The sequence below is a fragment of the Molothrus ater genome, chromosome Z, assembly GCF_012460135.2.
Source record: "Molothrus ater isolate BHLD 08-10-18 breed brown headed cowbird chromosome Z, BPBGC_Mater_1.1, whole genome shotgun sequence".
Classification (NCBI taxonomy): domain Eukaryota; kingdom Metazoa; phylum Chordata; class Aves; order Passeriformes; family Icteridae; genus Molothrus; species Molothrus ater.
Window position 1 is genome coordinate 24,477,381 of NC_050511.2, and position 25,359 is coordinate 24,502,739.

The 25,359-nt window shown below is 38.9% G+C and overlaps 1 protein-coding gene across 1 annotated transcript in view; it reads left to right on the forward strand.

Moving 5' to 3' along the window:
* Nucleotides 1–18,564, forward strand: part of ANKRD31 (ankyrin repeat domain 31) — a 64,478-nt gene extending 45,914 nt beyond the window's left edge. The window contains exons 17-19 of the mRNA XM_054518015.1: nt 2,267–2,407; nt 2,993–3,089; nt 16,935–18,564. Coding sequence (XP_054373990.1) covers nt 2,267–2,407; nt 2,993–3,089; nt 16,935–17,089 — 393 coding nt within the window. The 3' untranslated portion in view covers nt 17,090–18,564. The remainder of the gene's footprint in view (nt 1–2,266; nt 2,408–2,992; nt 3,090–16,934) is intronic.
* The last annotated feature ends 6,795 nt before the right edge of the window (nt 18,565–25,359 follow it).

Here is a 25,359-nt window from a genome sequence, read left to right on the forward strand (position 1 = left end):
GGTCAGTTCATCACTCAAGGTTTTCTTCTGTTGCTCAGGGAGAGGAGTCCTTCTGCTAGTCATGTGGTCCCTCCCACAGGACACAGTTCTCAGTGAACTTCTCCATTCCAGTCTGATGAGCAGCAGTCCTCCCAGACTGCTGCAACCTGAGTCCCTCCCACGGGCAGACAGTCCTCCCAAAACTGCTGCAGCGTGGTCACTCTTCCACGGGGTGCAGACCTCCAAGGACAAGGCTGCTCCAGCCTGGAAGCAGGGCCCTCTCTCTCCATAGAGTCTCCCACTGGACCACAGCCTCCTCCAGGCATCCACCTGCTCCAGCATGGGCAGCTGGTGAATCTCTGCATCCCCCATGGATCCCCATGGGCTGCAGGGGCACAGCTGCTTCACCATGGTCTGCACCATGGCCTGCAGAGGAATCTCAGCTCCAGTGCCTGGAGCACCTCCTGCCCCTCCTTCTCCACTGACCTTGGAGTCTCCATGTTGTTTCCTTCACATGTTCTTACCTCCTCCTCTTCTCTGGCAAGGAAGAACTCTGTCCATTTTGTTTTGATTTTCTTCTTAAATATGTCATAAACAGGGGCATTAACAACATCTCTAATTGGTCCAGGCTTGGCCAGCTGCATGTCCATCCTCAGAGCCACCAGGGATTGGTTCTGCCAGACATGGAGGAAGCTTCTGGCAGCTTCTCACAGAAGCCACCTCTGTGGCCGCCCTCTGCTACAATAAACCAGTCTGTGCAAAACCAACACAGCTAGTTAATTTCCAGGGCAGCATATTGACAAAATATGTAAAGTTCTTTTCAGCCAACTCACCAATTTAATTAATGTAGAAAGAACTCCTTTTCCTACACCTATAATCTCAGGAATGGTTTTCTGCTGAGAGCTGCTGTTTTGTGTGGTCTTGTATTCTTGATCATAGGGTAGTGTAAGTCACAAGGCTGTATATCACGCCATATGATAGGTTTGGGGACGTGCTTCTTTTTCAAGAACATGTAATATTTGTTTGAACTGCAAGATGACTAAGTGGAAGGATGAAAAATTCAGTATTCCTACTGTAATTTTTCAAGACAGTTGTGTGTGATAGCAGCTTGGTACACATAGATCCTAAGGAATTATAACCCAGTGCTGCAGGTACTAGTGTTTGGCATGTAGAGAAGTCAGTGATCTTTACTAGAATGAAAATGACACTCACTTATGTCTTGGAAGATGGTGCTATGGAAATCAAAATTTAGAAGCCAGTGTCTGTTGCATTGCAAAGATATGATCAGTAAATTTCCCTTCTTTATCATTATAGAGATGTATTTGATGACAACATACAGCTGGTGCATAGTCCTTACTTAGGGTTAGCTTTGGGCAGGGAGAATGCAATTGTTGAATACTGTAGACCTAGGTTGTGAAACTCTGAACTTAGGAACTCGGTTGAGTGCTCATTGAAATATTTGGGTTAATTGTCTCTGTTTAATTCTTAAAGCAACCCCAAGCCAGTGGATATGGTAGGACATGGTTCAGTATTTTCTGGTGCGTCACTCTCTTACTTGGATTGTTTAACCTTAGGAATGATAAGTGACCTTACTAAGTTCTGACAGAGTTGATCAAGAGTTAATCGTTGCATTACTTAGCTGTGTTAGTCAACGGAGGCCAATATGACAAAACCATGACTTACTCAGCTATAAACAGCTATAACTTGTGCTTATGGAGAGGTGTAAATGTTTGCAGAACTGGGCCGTATTAACATTATGAAAGAGGCATTAACAGTAAGTTTGTTTGTACTTAATTTTGCAGAAGGTAAGGCTGTTAGGTTCCTCCTAAAACATGTAAGTCATATCCCTTGATATAAGTGAAATTTTTGTGCAAATATGTTTTATGTTTGACTGGTTGCTGAAACTTCACTCTGACATATATGTACCTCGTATAGCAGTTTCTTGTTGCACAGATTTGCCTTGTGTAACTGCCTGAGTTCACTGATGCACATTAATTTATTCAAAGCCTTGTTATGTGTAAGAGGAACTAAAATACAAATACAGTTCTGACAAACACACATAGGGAGATTTGTCCTCTGATAGGCTAAAGGTTGTTATTCTGGTGGAATAAATCATCTTTATTTTGTACAGTTTTTGATAGAGGCATTAGATTACTTAACTTTTTTCCAGAGAAAAACAGAATTAGCTGCAACTTTTCAGCTATGTTGTTCTTTGGCATTTTTCATGTTTCAAAGATCTTATATTTGTTAATTTATTAATTGAAATTATTTCTTATTATTTTTTTAGGAATTTAGTCATAAAGCTACACTCTTGAAGAATGGCAAGATCAGAACCAGTAAAGGACAAATACTACAGAATCCAGTTCAGTGGGTTAAAGATCTACTAGGAAGTGATATTTCTGTGACATGGAAGTATGCATGGAATAAGGTAGGCCTGATTTGATTCTCACAGTTAGCAATAATGAATGGCTGTAACAGGTTTCACTAATCTAATCTCCTTACTGTTATTAAAGCAAAAGAGGGTACAAGCCTGAATTTTAAATATCGTCTCACTTTTAATGAATGAGCAGCAAAGAAAGTGCTGTAGCTACATAGTTGTATAGTGATGAACTCATCATGAATGTTGAAAGAACATGGAATGCCCACACTGTAAGTTAAAAGGGATTTGAAAGAGTTGCTTTAAAGATGATTAAGACTGATAGAAAAAGCTAAAAGGTAGTTGAATAAAAAGGAACAAACTTACTGAAATATCAGGGTGTCATGCATGACTGTTGCAAAAATACTGGCAGAGTTTAAAGGGCATTACAGATGGGCTGTATTATTCTTGGGTTTTTTTTCAATTAGAATTCAAATTAGCATAATTTCTCCTTGATCTTGACAGATGCAGATTAGGTTTACAAGTACACAAACTCAGTTTTATAGAAAAGTGAAGTTTCTACACCTATCAGAAAAAAAACCAACCCAAAAATACTAATTAAAACAATCAGTTATCCATCTAGATTTCTTTTTACAGGTTACGTATCTTGGGACAGAATTGTCAAAATTTAGTGTTGGTGAAACGTCAGTTTCCAGCGACCTGGAGTTACCAGCACAGAAAGAAAATCCTATGGGTATGTACCACTTAAAATCTAATTCTTCATAACTGAAAGCAGCAGAGAGTGATTTCTAAAGGACTTAAGGCCCAGAACCTCTATTGCTTTCTAGTTTTTTTCTTGGGTATATGGTTATCACTGATCTTGATCTTGAAATGTAAGTAGTGCCAAATTTGTACACAAAGTCTAAAAAACTACACTTCCATAAATTTGTTGTGTGAAGAGAATAGTTACTAATTATTTGGTTGTTATGTAAAAAAAAAAAGAGTAACACTTTATAATAGAATATTTCCTATAAAGTGAAGTTTTGAGTAAGCCATTTTAATATTTTTTTATTCTATTGCCCAAGCAACACTAATAATTAGGAGGATACTTAATTCTCTAGAAATAAATAGTCAAAAGAAACAAAGTGTATTGATATGACAAAATGGCAGTGAACAATTTTTTCAGAACTGCTTAGCAAACTTAAGTACTTCAGTCTAATTTTGATAAGCAATGTATTCTTGGGGAAACACAAGTCCCTTTGACAGCCAGTTGTACTTGGAGTCCATAAAGCTTTTGGGCCTTTGGGGTTGTTTCTGTTAATTTGATAAGACACTCCATTTCATGTGAACTGGGATACCAGGGTTGGTCTGTTTTTAACATAATGAAAGTAAATTTAAAGATAACAGTTCAAAAGAACTAACTTGGTATTCAAATTACTGTGTTCTACTGGTATATGCTTTAGGCTAAGAGCTTCCAGAGGGTGAGTTTATTTTTCCTTGCTTCAGTAACTTCAGGTTATAACAGGTGTAAGTGACTTAGATCTGTATTTGGTTTCCAAACTTTTTGATAGGCCTTTGAAAATTTCACTAGTTCTTCTGAATTATTTGTATTGTGAAAAATTTATGATAAAGATTGTAACTTCTAGAACAGAGAAATATATTTATTCAAAAACTATTCTTGACAAAAAAAAAGTCGGTCTGAAGATCAGCAAGTGTTTCTCCCAAGTAGTCCAGGGTCATCTGGAAAAGAGTATTTAAGGAAGTTTTTTGTGATATGTGATTTAAGATGACAGTAGCCACTGCCTAACCGTTAGTCTTATATGGGAAGTTGAGGGAGAGCAAGTCAAAGTGTTCACAGTTTCAGTTCCATTTCAGATACTACATGGCGAGATATCTAGAACATTAAACAGTGCCTTAAATTGTTTCAGAAGAGGATTAATCTGCAGTGTTGTTTTGTGAGTACAGTTCTGCTCATTGGACAACCATCAAATGGTTTCCAAGCTCAGTTCATGAGTTAGCTTGTTCCAAGTGCCTTTTCCAACAGGCACTTTGCCTGCAGCCAGCCTGCTCAAAAGCAGAGGAAAGTTTGCTGGTGTGGATGTGAACTATTCTGTACTGCTTGCCTGGAGAGACATAGAGTGCCCAGGCACTCTTCTATCTTTCTAATATGCTTAGGGCCTGTGTGTATTATATAGTAGAAGTTTTTTTCTGCTTTTCAGAGAACCAAACTTCTTTTTTACTTTTTGTATTAATGATTTTTTTTTTTCTGTGTGTCCCAGAGCATTGTTAAAAAAAGAAGATTGGGGCCTGGGAATTTGAGCAATTTTGGAGGAGAATGCTATTATTTTTAATACCCCTCCCTCACTCTCCTTGTAGCTTCCCATACCTTGGCCCAGTGTTCATTGAGCTACTGTATGAAGAGCATGGAGAAGTGGGAAGAAAATTATATATACAGTGGCTACACCTAGCCATCTTGGTGTAGAATAGAAAGAAGCAGCTACCAATGAAATTTTTGTACAGCCCAGTTTAGGAAGCGTGGCCTAGGAACCTCTACCAAATCAAGGTCCTTTGGTGAGAAAAAAAGGAGTTACTGTTCTGTGGCGGCTAACATAAGAAATGGTCCAGTTTTTCAACTTGGTTGAGATTTATAAGGTGCTTCAACGTTAATGCATCATCAGACTTCTAGGTACCTTAGGGGTGTTAGTGCAAAAACCTTAAAGAGCCCATGAAGTAAAGCAGTCCCAGACCAATGCAAGTATTTAGTAGAAGCACTAGAAATTGCAATTTTGGAATTGGTCATCTAAATCCTAACTAAATTTCAATTTATGTGTCTTCTTTGGGTTTGAGTCTTCAGTCTCTCCTAGGATCATGCTAGCAGAAAGCAAGAATTACTGTATTCAAGCCTGAGTGAAAAGTAAACATTAAGCAAATGAGCAGTACTCTTAGACTATCTGTATGCAGGAAAACAGAATAAACAGTAATTTTATAGCTTAGAATTTCTCCATGCTTTCTGATACTTGTCATAATGTTTGTTAAAAATGACCAAGGATAACAAGGATTCAGAAGCAGATGTCAGCTGAAAAACAGATTTAAGTTGTCAAGCAAATGTTGGCGTTAGTATTTCACATTGAAATTCCAGCAAAGTGGCTTAAAAGAAAAGCTTATTCAGTTGTTACAGTAAGTGTGATGTGCTCATTCATTTTGCAGATTGCTATTTCAGGAAGACAGTCTTTGGAAAACAGGATGACTAGTCCAATTGTTGTGCTCAGGCAATTCCTTACTGCCTTTAACAACCATTAGCCACCTGTAAAGATTAAAACAGCTCTTGTTCACCTTTAGTTCGTGAAAGGTCCCAAAGTTGTATGGAAGAAGAGTGTTTTCAAGGGAATCCAAATGATTTCTTAATGGCTGAACCATAAGCTGTTTTGAAAGGTTTATGTTAGTGTTATTTGAGGTATGGAGTATTAAATTTTAAACTAAACTCAGGAGGAATGCTTGAAAGCAAGTGGGAAAGTAGTGCTATGATTGTACGTGATATGGTGTGTTTCTGTTTTCCTTGAGGCAAGCAATGAAACACATACATTTAGTAGGCTACTTTTCAAGTTAGAGTTTTGCAGTGTCTGTTGTAATTTTGCCAAGGAAGATATAGATTAAAAAAAAAAAACAAAAAACAAGCCCCAGTCCTCTTACAGCAGCAACTGCTGAGTTGGTAAAGGAGCAAAGGAAAGTTTACCCTTACATGTGTTAGGTGATATAAGGCTAAGTGAAAATACAAAGAAACAAATTAAGAAAAATAAAAATCATAACTTCTCTGTTCATTAAACCATCAGTGTTAAGAGATACTTCTTGTTCCTTGAACAGAAGTATCTTTTTGTGCTCCCAGGAAAGAATTTTATCACAAGGAACCACCTTGTGATAAAGGCACTATCAGAATCCTGGTAGTGGCTCCATTGCTCAGCCTCTTGGAAGCTTTGACCTGAGTAATATGCAGCCAAACACCAATCCCTGCCACAAACATAAGTTGTGAGAGCTGTGTGCTGAAGGAGAAGCAGCTGTTGCCAGGGAATTTATGAGTGAGTGTTTTTTTAGCAGTCTAGAAAACCTAATGGTGGATACAAGGGCTATGCAAGAGATATGAGAGGAAAAAGAAAAGCAGGTGGCATGGAATTGATTTGTGTGTGGGAGGGAAAGAGTGCTGGGGAAAAATGATTACACTCCTGAGGGTTTAGATTAGATCAAAATGACCCAATAGTGGTGTTTTTCAGAGCTCAATATGGTCAACTCTCCTGTGTCCAAATTAGAAACATTTTGCTATTTTGGTGTAGTTAACAAAATAACTTTGTGTCATTTTGAGTACTCAGTTAAATGTCTCAAAAAAAAAAATAGCATGGAGAAATGTCTTCCGAATTTATGATACATGAGAAATATGATACATAAGCATTGCTAAATAATCTTGTATAATCTAATTTAGAGGGTGGTGTGGAAATGCTTCTGAAGATGCTTTCACCTTTATGTAGTTGACCAAGCTTGTAACTTTGTGTTTTCAGTATTGCATTTTTACATTGATTGCACATTAAACCCCATCTGTAATACTTGTATGATTTGAACAGTGCCTATTGCACTTCATTTGGTATTTTTGCCTCTATTGCCTGTGATTACACTATGGAGGGATGACCCTGACTCACCACAGTTCAAAGTTAGAGTGATAGCTCAAACCCCAGTGCCAGATAATACTGCACTGGCAAGGGTAACAGTGCCAAGCCAGGTCTGCCGTGGGAGGCAGTAAGGCAGAAAACAGAAGTGAATCAAGTCTTTGTCAGTTGTTGGAAACTAAAAGTGCACCATATTTTAAAGCAATTCTTAATGCTTCTGTACATAGGCCCTACAGCAACCTTGCAAGGATTAAGCTGAGAAACCTCTGGAGAAAATGCTTTGTTATCCTTTTTTTTTTTTTTTAATAGAAGCAAACAGTCTTTGTATCTTAAATGGCAGGTCAGAATATTTGGAGGAAGGTGGTCTGTAAAGTTACAAAAAATAAATTCTGTAGTAGATGGCTACATTTATTTATATCAAAAACCCAGATTGAACTGCTCTTTGATATTAATTGAAAAGTAACAAAGACTATGGTTTATAGGAGTTATGTATCTCTGCTGAACAAATGAACAGCCAGATTGACATTTTCTCAAATATGCCTACTATTTCTGTTCTGCTTGGCAAAATAATGGTCTTGTAGCATATACAGTCATTGTCACCCTACCATCTAAGTGCTCAGTCCTGAATGGAAACAGTTACAGCAAGAATGTAGAATTATAGTGTAGCAGAAGTAACCATTAACATACAGTAGAGATAATGCAAAATTAAAGATACATGTTATAAAAAAATTAATAAACTGTACATTTACAGTTGTTCCATATATAAATTTTTGTTCATACCTACTTTAATTACTCTATCAATTGAAGAAAAAAAGCTGCTGAACATGCAGTATAATATGTAAAAATTTATCCACCATCTCAGTTTTGACATCTCTGCCTTGTGAATCTCAAATCTTTTCTGTGGAGGTCTAAATATAAGCTTCTCAGTTTTCACAGTCTGATCATTTTTTAAAATAAACTGTAAAAAGAAAACTCCTATTTCAGAAGGAAATTCCTTTGCAAGCATCTTAGGATGAGTGCTTCAATAAGTCTCTTAAATGAAATTTCATAAGTGCTATGAGAAGGCTCATAACCCATAGATGGATTTACTGCATTGGTTTGCCCTCTAGTTCTGTTTCCAAAGAACTAGGCACATACACAATGCCACTGCTGTTTTACTTTGTGCTACATCAAATCTGAAGGTAAAGCTCAGCTGTATAAGTTGGCTTTAAACTAGTTTATTTTGTGGGCTTTACTAGTCCTGGAAAATGATAGAAGGGTAATCAATTTCAGTTTTCTTGATAGTCAGTTGTCCTCTCTTGTACACCAGTATAAATTTGTGATGCTGAAATGGCCGACTTAACAGGAGAGCATTTAAATCCACGTGAATCATTCCAGATAAATGAAACGTAGCTATTATATATGTCAGTTCCTAAACAAGTGTAAAATCAAGCTACTAGAAAACACTGCATGTGCATATTTGCAACAGTCTTCCATTATACTTTAAATTGTAAACTTTTCAGGACAGGGATCTCATATGCATATTTGAACCGTTGAAGATACTTTGTGGCATAATCCAAACAACAAATTTAGCCCATTGCAAAATTAAATATTTTGTGCTGTAGTGTATTCCACATCAGAACCCTAGGTTCTGGTTAGGCTCAGACACTTAGATCAGAAACTACTTTCACTAGAAAACTTTACTATTGTCTTCTTCGTGTTTTTGAAGGAAAACAGGAAAAGATGATGAATAACATTAGTGGTTGAAAAGTCAAGATGTAATAAACCCAAGTTTATTATTTCTGACAAAAATAGCATGGCTTAAGGAACTTGATTCTGTATATCTGAATTTTTTGGACTGGGTATTATTGAAGTAGTAGCTTATCATACTGTTAATAATGGCACAGTGATGTGAAAGAGAAGTACTTGAAATATTTAAAAACCCCCAGTGAACAAACCATATACAAACAAAAAACAACACCCTGACGTCTCATATATGTTTTTTCTTCCCTACCTATAGTAGAATATTCATCAATTACACTATGTCCCCATTTATGTGACTCTAAAAAACAGGGAGATGAACTATATATTCTTTGTATTTTGTACTTGGAAAGAAAAGTGAGTTTGTAGACAAAAATGTCTATCCACACTATTTTTCAATCTTGGGGGGATTTCAATGTGCAGCTATTACACTGTTCTCTCTTCTTTATGGCTTATGGACAAAATACTTGAAAGTACTTTCAGAACTGTAAAGTTCCAGGCATTTGCATTATGTGCTTACATGCTTTACAAAGAAGTGCACAGTTCTGTCTGCAGAATTTACAAAGCAGTATTTTCTAGTAACTGCATACCTTGGCTGAGGTATAGGCTTCTCCTTCATCTTGCTTTCCAAAATCCTCTACCTGCTGTTATTTGACTGTCAGCAGGGTAGGAGGTAAAATGTCACATGATTGATTCAGACTTGAGCTATGTGGCTAGCAAGAGCCAAACAAAAATCACTTTTCAGAGGGACAAAAATTGTGGGTGGGCAGAGGGGGTTAGGGGAAGAAACAACTATCAGGGACTGCATCCATGGAAACCAATTCTAAGTATCTGATGTCTGTATTTGTTACCTGTAAGCCAGATTTTTCTGACATTGGAAAATTACTTCAGAAGAAACCAGATGATACTGTGATTGCACAGAATCATAGGCTAACATAGGTTCAGTAGGACCTTTGGAGGTCTTCAGTCCAACTTTCTGTTCAAAGTAGGACCAGTTTCCAAATTAGATAAATTTGCCTTGTCCAGGCAAATTCTGCATATTTTCAGGGATGGCTGTTCCTATGCTTAACCATGCTCAGGATGAATTTTTCCCCAGTATCTAGTTGGAAACTTGCTTGTTAAAACTTTTGCCCCTTTTTTGATACAGAAACTATGTTCTTCTAAGAAGTGCAGCCAGAGTACTTAAAACTGACTCCTAGCTGAGTGCTTTGAACATTGGCTTTCTAGCCTTTTTACTATGTGAAACAAGTGGTAAAAGAATCCTTTGATAATAGACCCATCTTCTTACTTAATCAGGTGCACTATAACATTTTCATCTGTTTTGGTGGTCCTGTGGAGACTGAGAGAAGACTGAGACAAATAGAACTGTTGTAGATTATCTTCCTGGAGCACGTCTTTTCTTGTCTTACTTATGAAAGCAATAAATGCAAGAGAATGTGAGGCATATCAGCCTTCAAGAGGCACTGGCTTCTGCCTGCTGCTTTGCTTTAAAGAAACAAGACAGACTATTTTGACATCACATTGGTAATATGAGGTGAAAATATTTAGGAGATTACCTGATGATTTTATCTTCGGAAGTGTTTGAATTTTATCACTTTTTTATCTGGTTGGTGTTTTTTTCAGGAATCACTTTTAACAAAGTTACGACAAAGCTTTTAAACAAAATAATTCAGTCTTTCAATCACCATGTGATAATAGTGTAGGAGAAGGCTCTAGAAGTTGTTCTGAGGTTGTACATAAAACTCAAAAAATAGCCGCTGTAGATTCTACCAGTGCATGAAAAACAGGAGCGGTTGGTTTTTCAAAGCACTGTTCTGACCTGAACTGAAACTTGATTTATAACTTATATCCTGTTTCTTCCAACCTGCATTTCAGTCTGCTATAAACTGCAAGAATTTTAAAGTGTTCTGGTTTTATTTACTCAAGTTTGGAGCTGGAACTTTTTATGCACTATCTTGGCACATTAATTTCAGGTTTTCTAAAATGGTTAGAAATAATTTTAGAGAACCATTTTCCTTTCGAATGAGTATACAAGTGAATCATTATATAATCAAGTCTACAACAATAACATAATAGGCTAAAAAGAAGGAATCACATGTTGGAAACCTACACCCTCCTAGTCATACCAAGAAATAGTCTCCTCCGATTATTTTTAAAGCAATCTTTGCGTCTTTTAAGAATGGATACTAGTATATGATTTTGTTGATGTTGAGTTCAAAATCATTAATATTGATATTTAAATACAGTGATGGACTTAATTGAGAAACCGATAGGTCATCTGGACAGCTGTGTAAAAATATTTTTAATAGAAAATATTTTTTAATAAGAGAAATGGAACCAGCCATTCTGTTTTATTTTAGAAGTACTTATTTTATTTTACTTATTTATAAATTCAGTCTTGAAGATAGATTCTTTTATGGGAGGATGTGCATAGTTCTCAGTTAGTATTGGCATGTATGTCAGTTATACTTCTCTCACCTTTTGGGGATAAAATCATTTTACATCTATAGCAAAAAAGAGCTACTAAGATGTAAATTGTCATTTTGTGTCCCTGAGGGACTATTGAAACATTGCTGGATTTCTACAATACATTGGCGGACTTGACTTTGACACTTTGTTAAATGAATAATGTAACAATATCTTGATGCACCAAGGTACCTGAAAAATAATAATTCAGTATATGTCACATAATAAGCATTTGTTACTGTGTAACAGCCCTATACCCCAGGATATGTAGGGAAAAAAAAAGTTACTATATAAGAACATGATGTAGGCATAAGGTTAATGGAAAATAATATATTCGTATCACTTATCTGGGTAATGCTCTAAAGAAGCCTGTAAAGCAGTATTGCTGTTGTACATTTTTCAGACATTTAGAAACAGATGAACTATTAACTGTGTGTCTTGAAAAAGCATAACATCTTTAGGTTCATTTGTGGGAATAATACTTTCTACCATATGAAACATAATTTAAGAATTCAGCATAAACATTGAAACTGATGCTTTAGAATAAAAGGCATGAATACTTGGTCTCTAATCATACCTGCAAGTCCTTTTACTATGCAGACACAGTGCAACAAGAAAGGCCACTGTTATGGAGCAGTTAGAAAAAAGAATCATTCTAAACACCTAGTATTTTTTCTGTTTTATGACATTGCTTTTGCCATTATACATAAACAGACCTTGGACTTCTGAGGAATACTATCCTTTATTGAGTGGAGAAAGAAATGTTTCTTTCTCAAATATACAATTTTATCTAGAAGGAATGGAATAAAATAATGAATTGTGAAAGTATGAATTAAATTCCACATTAATGCTATACAGATTTCAGTTATAGGCAGATGGTGAACTGAACCTATAGATCATCCATGACTCATGGATGTTATGTGAAGAAAGAAACCATAAGCTAAGGTACTATCAGGAGGTGCTCTATGTCCTTCTGACACTCTTATAGCTGTTCTATGAATGACCTGGTCATTATAGTCCATTAAGGAGCTTCCAAACTGAAATTATTTATTTATTAATATGATGCTATAAATAACCTTTGATTTTTTTCTGTAATTATCAATGCAAAAAAATGCAGTGTGCATGATTTAGGTCACTTGATAGATTAATTCTTGGGGAAAAGGTATTTTCAGCATTGGGATGGAGATGAACACAAAGGATCAAAATGCAGTTAGTCAAAATTTCTGCTAGTCTGTATCTTGTAGTGGGTGGACACCACTTTAACTTTAGGTGTCTGACTGATATGATTGATCTGTTCATTAGAAGAAGATGTCTCCTTACTGATTGGTTTGTAAGGACAGAGACTGTGGACTCCAGCATTTACAAGAGAAAAAAAGAATTGACATCTATATCATGTGAAGTGAATCAAGAACTCTGGGAGACCTGATAAAAGTTAATGCATTTAGAGGAAAAAAAAAATTAAATTACTGGGAAAATATTGTGTTTTGTAAGATAAAGTTCTGGTCTTACAATGGCAATCTGTCCACACACATCTCTTTTTCCAAAATACCAGGTCTCGACCAGCTTTTCTTTCCATTTGATAGATCATGAATGCCAATTTTTAAAAACCTTAAGAACACAAAAGACAGTTACTTGCTTTCAGTCAAGTCTCAGGAAAATATTAAGTGAAGTAAGTTCTTGATGTGTCTGTAACCGAAACCATTGATATATTCCAATCTTAGGAGAGAAAAAGAGCTATACGTACCAGGCTGTGTGTCTGGCTTAAAGGGAAATAAGGCATAGGAAAGCTTTAGTTTTGGTCTAAACTAGACAAAAGCTCATATTCCTCTAACTGAGATTTCTTCTTCTTCCTGAATAATTGTAGAATATAATGAACCAGTACCGTGTTGAACTGCCCTGGTGAACTTTTCAGCTTAGTTATTAAATTTCAGGTGTTAATCCAGGTTCTAGTGTCCAGGTTCAGTGTAATAGGTAATGGGAACACTTAATCCAAAAGAAAAGTTATTTTCAAAATTATCACTAGCATGGGCAGAATTATTGTGCCTCAGTCCAGTAGCGGCCTTTCTTTAAAGATTCAGAAGGCCCAAAAATGTTGTTTATATGAACTGCTGGCTTCATTTCTGAGGCCTTACTTGGTCTGAATAGACAATGCATGTTGGAACTCTTGGATTGTGACTGATCTTTTCTAAGTTCTTGAGGGGAGTGTGAATAAGGCCCAAGAAACTTGAAAGCACTTAAGACAGATTTTTGTTCTATTAATATTCCGCTGTGGCAGTTTAGATCAAACGCTGTCACCTTCAAGTGTGTTGTTCTTAGATCTTCTCTTTGTTTACGCATTTGTAGCCTGTGTCTAGGCTAGTTGTGCTGAACCAGATCCTTTTGAGTTTCAAAAGAATAAAGTCTCCTGTGGCTTTGCCAGATACTGCAAATCAGTTCATCTTTCCCTCAGATCTGATAATCATCATTACGTGTTTTATAGTAGCATTTAAACTGGATTTACTGTAAATTTACTCAAATATATTGACTAAACTGCAAGAGCATTTAAATTATTTTACAGATTTAATTTACACCAGTAAGATAATTGTAAAATACATAACCCAGTTTTTGGATACTTCCTGTACTTTCTTGCTTGGGAAAAATACGGTAGATACTAGTGGGAGTTTTAAGGCCTGATCTTCCAGGAGCTATTTCAATGATCAGAAAAAGGTGACTCTGCACTGAAGTGACAATTTTCTCTTCACTGACTAACGCTTATGCACTGGAGATTATAGTCTGACATTTGTGTAGTTGCCATTAATGGAAATTCTCCTTAAGTACAATTTTCAGATTCATAACAGCCACAGCGGACAAGGACTGCTAGAGATGCAACAAAATGGAAACACAAGTTGAAAATATTTGTGTGGTTTCAAAACTGTAAGACTAAAATGGATGCCTTCAAAGACAGAAGAGATATTGATAAGCAGGATGGAAAAGCTGCCAAGAGACAACGTGTGTTTTCCCCATATTTATGGAAAAAAAACTCTCATTCTGATATTGATACTTTATCTTGCTGTTCCTGAAGATGATAGAAGACTGACAGAATAGGACAGCAAGGGTGGAAAAGCAGAGAAAGGCCCTGCTTGTGTGTCTAAATTTACTAAGTTTGCTTCTGTACCTGAGGCACTGAGTTTTAAGTAACAGTATAGGAACCTTTCTTGGCTGCTTACAGCCTCTAAACTGCCAGTCTTTTTAAAGGAGATTAGAGTTAAAGTCAGCAAAGTGCAGGAAGAAAACATCAAAGTGGGTATCAGAAGATTAAATATAGTAGCAAAGGGAGAGAGAAAGGGGAGAAAGACTTGAGAAAGAAAAATGCAAAGGAAAAGAAATCATTGGTGTCAGAGAAAGAAACACGGGAGCCAAAATACTGATTCATACCTACTTGGGAAAATTACTGTCTGGGGATATAGAAACTTTTTTTATCAAACACTGGTGTCAGAACTGAGAAAGGCAGCTTTAGGATGTATAAATTACTGTGGTTTTGCTAGATGTTGACTGTTATCTAAAATTACTGAGATGTGGAGAATACAGAGATTAGATATGTTAATTGTTCACTTAGGTAAAGTACTTATGGTGGAATAGTGATGTTTAATCGACAAAATGTTAATCCAGTAGGTAAAACATAAATTTAACACAAAGGAATCAACAAAGAAAGCTGTTATCTGCTGCTCAAGAAGGTGACTTCAATATATGTATTTGGTCTTATCTCTCTTACAATTCACATTTGAGTTGAGAATTTTTAGTCAGTAAGTTAAATCATTGCAGTACAGAGAAGAGCCTTTCCAAAGTAAGAAAATAGCATATTTTCTCTAATTATAATCTATCAATACAGGATGTTAAATTAGTTACAGGCTTTGCTAAGAATTTTCCTTCTTCTTACATACAAAATGTGGACATTTCAGAACAAAAAAAGAGCATTTTTTCAACTAGAGCTGGTTGAAATCATGTCTATCATGACATTGCATACTCAGCATTAATGAAAATGTTTAATCTCAGTTTCTGCCAGTTTATTTTCTTTTTAAAAAATCCCAGGCATACTTTAAGATCATTTTTACCTGAAGTTGTCTTTAAAACTATTTTGTGGGTTTTTTTTATCCAAGCATTCCTTGTACCTTTACAACATCACTTCTAAAGGAGTGTGTAAGTTGGCTTCTTCTGGTGTGACTGACTGCTGCTTCATAAGCGCAAAGAGCGTTGTGATGTAACTTTCCGCATAGGTCTGTCTGATGTGCAGCCTGCCCATCTTTGTTGCAGTCGGTGATACTTAAATATATTCCAGATATCAGATCATACATTTTATTCCATTATGTACTGTGTTATGTGTACTGAACATGCACTGAGCTTGTAAGACACACAAGACTCTATTTGCACCTCTGAACACCAACCTCTCTCTTCTAGTAGCAATTTGCTACTTGGCTGGCTTTGGGTGGTGTGCTCCTGGAACTCAGGAAATGGCAGGGAAATCATCACCAAGATATGGAATTAAAAGGTCTAACACCTGCATATGGCACTGTTTGTTTTAGCACTGGCACCACTGATGTTGTCCATTCAGTGAATTTATTTTGCTTCTTTGAATCGGTGTAGATGACAGAAATGAAAAGTGGTAGTAACAAAGAAAGACTCTTGGGGTGGCATATGATAGCCCAGTAATAAGCACAAGCTAACTGGCTAACTGGTGTCACTCCAAACATGTTTTCTCTGCCTCTTCACAAGGATTTATCTTGACTGATCTAATAATCCTGAAATAAGTATCCTGGTTTGCTTCTTGAGGACACTTGAATGTTGCTTGGACACAATATTTTGTTGCGGTTTGTTGTTTTGGTTTTGTTGTTGGTTTTTTTGGGTTTTTTTGGTTTTTTTTTAAACAGAAACCATCTCCACTTTCATGAGAGTTCTCTCTTGACACTATCTGCTATGTGTAACAGTTGTGCCCTCGGTGGCAGTTTTCTGTATTGGGCTGGTTGTGGCAGCTCAGAAGCTGTGTTACTTTGTGCAAGGATACTGAAGGGAGAAAGCGGGGATGAAAGATGTATGAAAGCAAGTAACTCTGAAATCTGAAGTTCCAGGTGCATTTTGGAATCTGTGTTGTTATGGATCAATGTCTTCTAATATTTCTCACTGGTGGATCTTTACAATGTTACTTTGTTAGTGTTTTTTAACAGTGAGAAAAGTTCACCTTCTACTGTACTGACAAAAGTGCTTTAAATTTATGCATTGCAATAGTTAATTCAGTCCAGCAGATACTCAAATATTGAAAATACATATGTTCAGTCCTGCAATTTCTTCTGTACATGTCGGCACTTTATATCTTTTCACTAAGTTGTTTTAGGATGGGCATTCTCTGTGAGAGATTCCTTATTTTGGGAAAGTACAATGAACATGCCTCTTTGCAGATATGCTACATGAAATTCAAGCAGTACTGAAGAACAACTGCATTTTCCTATTATATAATTGGAGATGTCTGGGATGGCTAGCTTCCTAAGTTGGGCACCAGGAGGTGTAGTGTTGCCCTTGTCTCATTGAGGACTGGGTCTGAGTGAGACATACTGGTAAGATGTCATAAGTCTTACCCCACAAGATTCCTAGGGCACATTACAGATTCTTGGGGATCACTAAGACTTGCAAGGTTCTGACAAACTGCAAATACCTTTTTAGGTAATAGTGCCAGTGACTGCTTTCCATTAATCATTTGCATTCATTTTCAGCAGGCTCTTCTGTCCAGTTCAACTCAGTGGAAAGCCTGACACATTTTCTTCAATTCCATGAGATAGTAATGGCACATAAAGAGGAGTTTCTACCATGCTCTGCAATGGAGAAGCACTGGAATTTCTACAAAGAATGCAAAGATTTTGGATTCTAAAGACTTCTTGCATGCTAATGCATTTTTCTTTTCCATCACTTAAAAGTAAACATTTGAGCTTTTAGAACTAAGTACTTTGCTGCTGTCATTTTGATAAATTATTTGTCCAGCACTTGGGATGATGGAAATTTTGTTTGGGTAAGTGAGGAACAGGGAAGTACTTAGTAGCAGGCAAAGATAACTGTATAGAACTAAGTAATATTTACTCTTTACTGCAAGATTAAGAAATGGGGAAATAGATAGGATTTACACACTGATGCTCATTGTGAATTATATTCCAGGTTGATTACTTTTAAGTTGAACTTTTTAAGTTGAACTTTTTAAAATTAAGTTTTAATTTCAGATTAAGGTAACTGCCCATGCTTGCTGGGACAGGACAGAAACAGACAAGCATCAGCACTCACAGTCACTTCTTACACCTAAACCTGGAACTGCTGTGGCTGAGGATGTGGTATCAGAAATGGCAGTGCATGTTTGTGTAGTAACATAAATTGTTAGGTTAGGCAAAAAATCAAGATGAGCAGCCTTGGAAATCATCATCAGTATTGCTTTATGTGGTGTATATATACATATATATATATATATATATATATATATATATATATATATATATATAAACATTTGAGAAGGGGAACAAGTGCTCAGAGAGGTTAAAAGAAGAATCTTAGCTGTTGGAAGTGCTCAGGAAAATTCCATTCATGTTCCAGCCAAATCTCTCTGATAGGCAGAAAATGTGCTGGCATATGACAGGAAATGCAATTAGCCTGTTTGTGGAACACGAATTTTTCCAGGTAACAGCATCTCAGATATTCATCCCAATCTCTGAGGGATTTCTTTTGTTTTAATTTTACAATGTTTGAATCTGCTTTAGCAGCATATTTTTAAGTTTTGACTGTTAAGAGAGTTATCTGCATTCAAGTGATATTCTTGCTCTTTCGTTCTTTGGATTATAAGAAGAGATGGAATAATAGTACCTGCTACTCCTACTCCTAACTCCAGTGAATAGGATGGGAAGTATCTCCTGTTAATACATAATAAGCTATTTTGGAGTGTGAAGAGCTCTTCTGCAAAGATCTGATTAGTGTCTTAAACATAAGTTGGTTTAGGGAAGTGAGAGGTGTCTGATGTGCAGAGAGCTAGTACTATGCCCTAGGATGCATGAGCAGTCGTAGCCTGATGGGCTGTAAAGAATAAAGAAATGCCAGTGGCCTGGAAGTCAGAAAAGGTAAAAGCTGCTGAGTGACAGGTATTTTGTAAAGTCAGTTTCACAAAGAAAGAAGATGGAGTGTTCTCACAACTGCAGCAGCAAAACAAACCTGAAGGCATATTGTTTCAAAGGAAGTGCTCATTCAAATACTGCGCTTTCACTGAGAAATAAAAGGTATTTGACTATTAAAATGACCTCTGAATTACATGTTTGTTTGACATTTTTTCTTTGTTGCAAGATGTCTAATAAAATTAATGTACGAAACCCAGGAGAATTTGACAACATTTTTTTGGTCTATTATATTAATGTGATTACATGACCTAAGGCAATCCTAAGATACAGTGACAGAAAATTAAATGAGCAAGCTGAGCAAAGAGGTAAAAATGCAAAGTGATACATGAAAACCACTGTCTCTTACAGATGCTGTATGTAAAACTAATCTACCACTGAGGCTTTTTTCAGTTTTTCAGTTGTATATAAGCATCTTGAGAAAGGCATTAGCTTGACAACATATAGCTTAATGTGACTAACAAATGTAGGATTCTGCTCCCCAAATCTTAAAACTGTGAATATTCTCTAATTTCCCTGCTGGAGTCCTTTGATTTTAATGTAAAGATCCATGAAGACAGAAAAAACTTTAACCATCATGTTTTCTCAGTTTAAATTTATGCTTTTTAAGTGTACCTTTGCATAAAAATATCAGTGGTTGTCACCGGTCAAAGATGGGCAGCTGTTAGTGATGCTAACTGCAGCAGAGTAACAAAGCTTCTACTCACAAGTGGCAGGTCCCCCTCCCAGCCCCTTCTGCTGCTTTCACAATTCAGTTCTTTTATTTAGTAGACCTCTTCTCCACTCCTAGGCTGTGAATTAGCATTTACTTCATGTGGTGCAGGCTAAAGTAAAAAAGAATATAAAATGCAAATAGTAAGACAGAACTCCTGGCATTCTGACTGCTGTTATTATTCACATGGGGAATAAAAGGATAAAAAGGTGATGCAAAAAGCCAAAAATTCAGATTCATATTTCCACATAGTTATTTATTTACTTATTGCTGACATGGAATTAAAAAAAAAATCGGTGGAGAGATTAATACCAGTAAGGAAGAATGCAAGATTCAAAACAAAAGAATGAGTAAAGAGGAAGATAAGCAGCTGGGAGGCAGACAATATACATCCATCCATTGATTTTAAGGCCAGCAGGAACCAGTGTGACCTCCTAAATAACAGGTCAGAGGTCATGAAACTCTGTAAGCAAGGGAAACGCATGGAGAAGAGGAAAAAAGTAAAGGCAGGTGCAGAGAGAGCTAAAGTCATTCTAAGCAGAGGATCAACACAAAACATTTCACCTTCTTGCCAAGCAAAGCAGAGCAGGTCAGGGAAGAGAATAATGGGAATGAAAGCTAGCTTGTGAAAGGTATTTACAGTACTCTAAGGCAATACTGCTTGGGGTTTTGATGGTGGAAATGCAGCTAAGGGGGAGGAAGAGGGATGAATAATGTTGTCATAGGAGTTTGGATAAATTCTTGAAGCAATTGCAGTTGGCAAGTGTTTTGTCATGATGATATAAAGACTTTTTTTCTGGTCTTCAAACCTCGATACTAAACTGGAGGAAAAGACTCTGTTCAAATCAATAGATTGAGCAACTGCCTACATGAGACTTGGGCCCTTTATTCTTATCACCAGTTATTAGTTAGCTAGTTGGGTAGGAAATGATGTCGGTGATCTGACATTTGAAGTGCTAAGTTACTGGCCATATCAAGAGAAACATGACACAGGAAGGGATTAAAACATTTCTAAGGAATAAGACTTCGGAACAGGATTCAAATAACTTTTTATGTGACTTTTGTATCTCTATGTTTTTATGAATGTGGGGTTTTTTGTTGGGGTGTTTGTTTTTATTAAAACAAAGCTTTAGTTTTGTCTGTGGCAGGAGGTTTTACCACTTACACCAATACTTCTGTTGCAGAGTAATGCACAGGTGAGTTTTCCAGCATCTGTGGCCTTCCGATTTCACTTACGCATTTCTGTGGAGAGAGCGCCAACACCCAGTTACATATAACTTGGTCACAGTGGCTTATGCAATTACCAGCTGTAAACTGAGCTGTCACAGCAGTGCCCAGCTGCAGGGTCAGCGCTACAGCAGCAGACAGATGCTCTCCAGTGCTGTGGCGTCTTCCACATTTCTCACCAAGCCGGTGCACCAAGGGCCTGAGGCTCTCTGCGAGCAGAGCCAGCAGCTCGGCCTGACCTTAAAACACCGGCCTTATCCTGGAAGTGGTTGGGGAACTGCAGTATTCCAGTGCAGCGGCAGGTTATTTCACTGCTAAATAAAAACAATAAAACGTCCCCAACCAACCTGCTATAAAGCAGAGGCTTAATGCCAGGGTGCAGCTTATTAGTTCAGAACTGCAGCTATTGCCGCGCCTGGTGCCCACCCGCCCCGGGACCGCAGCAGCCCCTCCCTCTCCACAGCTGTGCGCTCCCGGGGCAGCCGAGAAGAGGACAAGGAGCCTGGGCTGGGGACGAGTCCCCAGCCCAGGCCCAGCCCCGTCTTGCCGCCCGGTCGAGCCGGCTGTAGTATTTGGGAAGCTCCTCGGCCGCTCCGCCCCCGATGGGGAGTCGTGGGGAAGTCGGTGCCGCGTCTGCCGGAGAGGCGGCGTGGAGGCGGCGGGTTCCTCCCGCTCCCAGGTGCTGGCGGGGACCTCACCGTCACCTCCCACTCGTCCTCCTCTTGCTGCCTGCCAGGTTTCGGGGCGGGCGGCTGCCCTTCTTTTTTCCTTCACGTCATGGAGGAAAATGCTGTGCCGCACACCCATCACACGCCCCGCGCACACAAGAGCGCCCCTTGGAGCCGAGCCGGGCGCCGGCCCGGGACGGCCGCGATCCGCTCGGGTGAGTGCGCGACCGGCGGGCACGTCCCGGGACAGCGGCAACGAGACGTCCCGGCCCGCGAAGCTGAGCCCTAACTTCGCGGAGCGGCGCTGGGGCGACAGCAGCTCCCGCCCTGCTCCCGGCGGCTTCGCTGTAGGCGCAAATTTGGATGTTCGGCCGTGGCGGCGGAGTTTCGGAGGAGAAGGAGGAAAGGGCGGCACTGTGCGACTCCGCGGGAGCGCAGCGGGCGGCGCTGCGCGGGGCAGAGAGCGCCGGGCCGGGCGCGGCGCTGGAGGCGGCCCGAGCAGCAGGAGGAGGGTCGGTGCCGGTGCTGGGGGAGAGCTCCGGTAAGAAGGTGCTGTTTGTCTTTAACAAAAGTTAGTTACGGGGGGATTTTGCGTCTCAGTAAGAGTGTGCGGGTGTCCGGAACCGGGGCACCCACCTGCCCGCCGCCCGGCTGGTAAGCGGTGTACCCAGATGTCGTAGCCTCGTAACCTTCTCTCCAGAATCAACAGTTACACCAACTTAAAATAAGGTTTGGTAGGGGGAATCGGGGTTGCTGTGATGTTGGCATTTTTTCGTTTCCCAGTAAATTGTTCAGAATGTTCATGTAGCTGTGTTCAGATTTCCAAGTACACTTTGTTGTTTCTTTATTATGGAAAGAGGTTCTTTTTCCTTGTGAAGAAACAGAAAGTAACAATAGGAAGAACCTGACAGAACTTCTTTTTTTCTTGAAGAGAGACAGTAGCAGCTTGTCCCTTATTATTGGGTGAACAGATTTACTAATGCTAGAATAAGGCTTAGAAAAAGAAGACCTTATGGGGGACTTGCACTGTGTCCCACCTAAGGATCTGCTCCACTGAGCATCCTCTGACTCATTCCAAATATCTAATCCATAAACCAACCTGTTTCATTTTGAGATAGGCATGTTTCCTTAATAGTAGCCTTTTTGCATAAATGAATTTCCTTAGTAGTAATCCTTTTGCATTTGCTTATTTGTGAGAGAAACAGCTGAGGGGTAGAGATGGTAGATAAACTTGCTGCTGATGTGGAGGTGATTAACAGGAAAGAGCGGCTTGCTTCTTTCAGCCAGAGAATTACAATAGTCAAGTGACACTGGGAGGCAGAAGATTGAAAACAAGTACAAGACAGTGGGTTTTTACACTATACTCAAGTGAGCTGCAGTGTGTTACCCCCCCCACCCCCACACTCCCTGGTGTCTGCGAGTCGGAAAGCTTATGTAGGTCCAAAAATGACTGGATGAAAGAATTTGAAATTTCATAAGAAACAGACATTTGTAACCTGTCTTTGAAATCTGCAAAGCTGTAAGGAAATGGATCTGGAAAGGACATGTGGAGAAGATGTTAAAGAGTATTCATTTTTTCTCCTGTTTCCAAGCATCAGCTCTTGACTACTATGAGACAACATCTTGGGCTGGATTGGCTCCATGGATATGATGTGGTTGTTCTTTCATGCACATAGCTTTTCTGAGATGATCATAGAAAGGGAAGTGAAATGCTACAACATTTGTACAACTGTGGTTTCTGGTTTTATACATCTGATAGTGTTGGGTTTTGGCCCAGTTCCCATGTATTTTTCTGTATGCTGCCCAGCTGTAAAGGCATTTAAAGATTACCAGCAAACCTGGCTAATGCATTTTGACATATGTGTAGTATAAATTAGTAATTCCTAAGGATTATAACTTTCTGAAAAGCAGTAATGGTGATAAGGAGTACATTCAAGTTTCAGTTGCTTGGGTTGGCACCTCTGTGTGTTATTACACTGGGTATTCAGACCCCCAAGAAAGGGATCCATACACTGAAAACTGCATATGTACCAGGTTCTGTAAGTTTTGTGGTTCTTAACCTATACTATGCCTGCTATTTTATGGCCTAATATGTGCAAATTATTCTAGTCAGTCAACAGGCTGGCTGTGACCATCCTATAAAGGCCTTGCTGAGAGACAGGAGACTGTATCTGAAATGAGTAGTCCAGGTAAGTTCAGAGGAATTAAGCTTAAAGCATTTACGTGGCAGTTACAGCTACAGAGTCATCAGGAGTCATATGGTGACTCCAGCTTTTGAGGTCTTCCAAGAAATATTGATAAAGGAACTAAGAAATGTACCAGATGAGTCATAAAAAGCTCATTTCTGCAACATAAACAGCGGGGTGCTGAATCCAGCAAGGGAGTACATTTTGCGTAATTGTCAACAAGTCAAGCCTCATCAGGCTCTCCCTGAAACACTCGAGGAAGGCTTCGCCAGGGTTTGCAGTGTGACCAGGCACGAGGCAGAGATCACTCTGCTTTTAGTACAAGATAGACAACTGTGAAGAAAGAGGAGGTCTTTAATTGCCCCAACCCAGATAAAGGCAGGTGAGGGGTAGATACCAGCCTGTCAGAGATCCACCCATCTTCCTGCAACAGGCTCTGTTGTAATACCCAACTGCTGCATGGCTTGTCTGGTGGGTCAAGTAGCTAGCCCATGGCCTGTGCAGGATTCCCTGGGGCCAGTCAAAGACCTTTTCCTTTTGAATTGACTGTGGAGTGTAGTTGGCCTGTGTGTGTTTTTGTGGTGCATTGTTGTTTGCTGGGGGAGGTCTTTCTTCATGCTTGATTTCCCAGCAGGGACAAATCAGCATCCTAAATCTTACTCAAAAGATGCATAGCTGTCTGCAGACCTCTTTCAGTTTTGCATGTGCTGGGAGCTTTTGTCTCATAGAAAATGTCCCATTTTCTTAACTTTTTTAAAATCAATTTATAACACATTATATATTTGACCATGGTACCCTCCCATCATACAGAAAAGAGGTAAAGTTGACCCAGCTACTGTCTTGCCACATTGCATCTTATACAAACAGAGTGTGCCAATATTAAGTATTAATATTCCATATGAAGGAATCTGGATACTGATATTTCTGTATAATTTTGCAATGATGGGGACAATGAGCTAAGGCAGGACTGGAGGAGCCCTTGAATCTGTGACACCCAGAGCCCTGTTGGGGCTTATGACACTCAGGCTTGTGACACTTCAGTCACAAAAGTGCAGTTTATAATTCTGTATCATCTGGCAGACTGGTGATGAAGAGGAGGCTGGTGTGTGTATTTTGGTCAAAAGTGGATGGAGAGGAGGACAATGCTACATATGCCTTAGGAATACTGCTGCAGTGCTTTCCTTGAGGGAAAATATGATGATAGTTGTTTGTGGTATACACAAATAGTACAGTGTTTAATTCCTCAAATTTCTTTGTAAGCATAACACAGAGAAAAGTTAGGTATAATAGCCCAGAAATTTATTTCTTGCCTTGGAGACTTTGTATACCATATGAAGTACTTATGTGTAGGTGAACTTGCTATGCAAGCCATCATATCTAAAGAGAATTTCACGAAGAATCATGAGGACTGTGGGTCTCATAACAGTGGCCCAAACTTCTGGCCTTAGCTTAGTGTCAGAGCTATTTTATTTGTGGAGGGAGCAAGGCCTCTCACACCTGGAGTCTTGGTACCTGAAGTATTACATGCATCTCAGACTTGGTGAGGCTTTTGACAGACTCCTTGTGTCCCAGTGCTTTTCTGCCTCTCCCCAAGTCCTCTTTACTCTGCTGGAGAAGGAAATTAGGTTGCTTTGATGTGATCTCTTCTTTTTATGGTGTTCCTTTCTCCCTGCCTTCTTGGTGCTTAGAAATGCTATGTGAGTAAACAAGAATAAATGCTTCTTATACAGATAATGCCTTCCACGGCTTAATAACAATAAAACCTTCCCAGCTAACCAGCTAAAAAGCAGAGGCTTATTAGTTCAGAACTGCAGCCATAGCCACCCCTGGGACTTAACACACCAAGCCTCCATGTTCACTATTTTTCAGCTAACATTTTACACTTTTCTTTTTTAATTTGTGCAAGAAATAATGTCATCCCTACTACTTCTGAATGTCCGACTTCATACGCACGTGAAGCACTGATACTGGTGGAGGCTGCTGGCAGTGGCAGGATGGAGCAGACACTAGGACTTGGTTTGCCCACTGATCTGGCAGTACCCATATTGATCTCCAGAGACAGAGCATCCTAAAGAGGAGAAGAGACCGCAGCACAGTCCAGGAGGTAGGTCTGCAGCTCTCTCTGATGAGGTCTTACTGATGTGACAAGCTGTGACTTTGCAGGGTGAAATGACTTAGAGAGGGTGATTTACAGTGGGGCT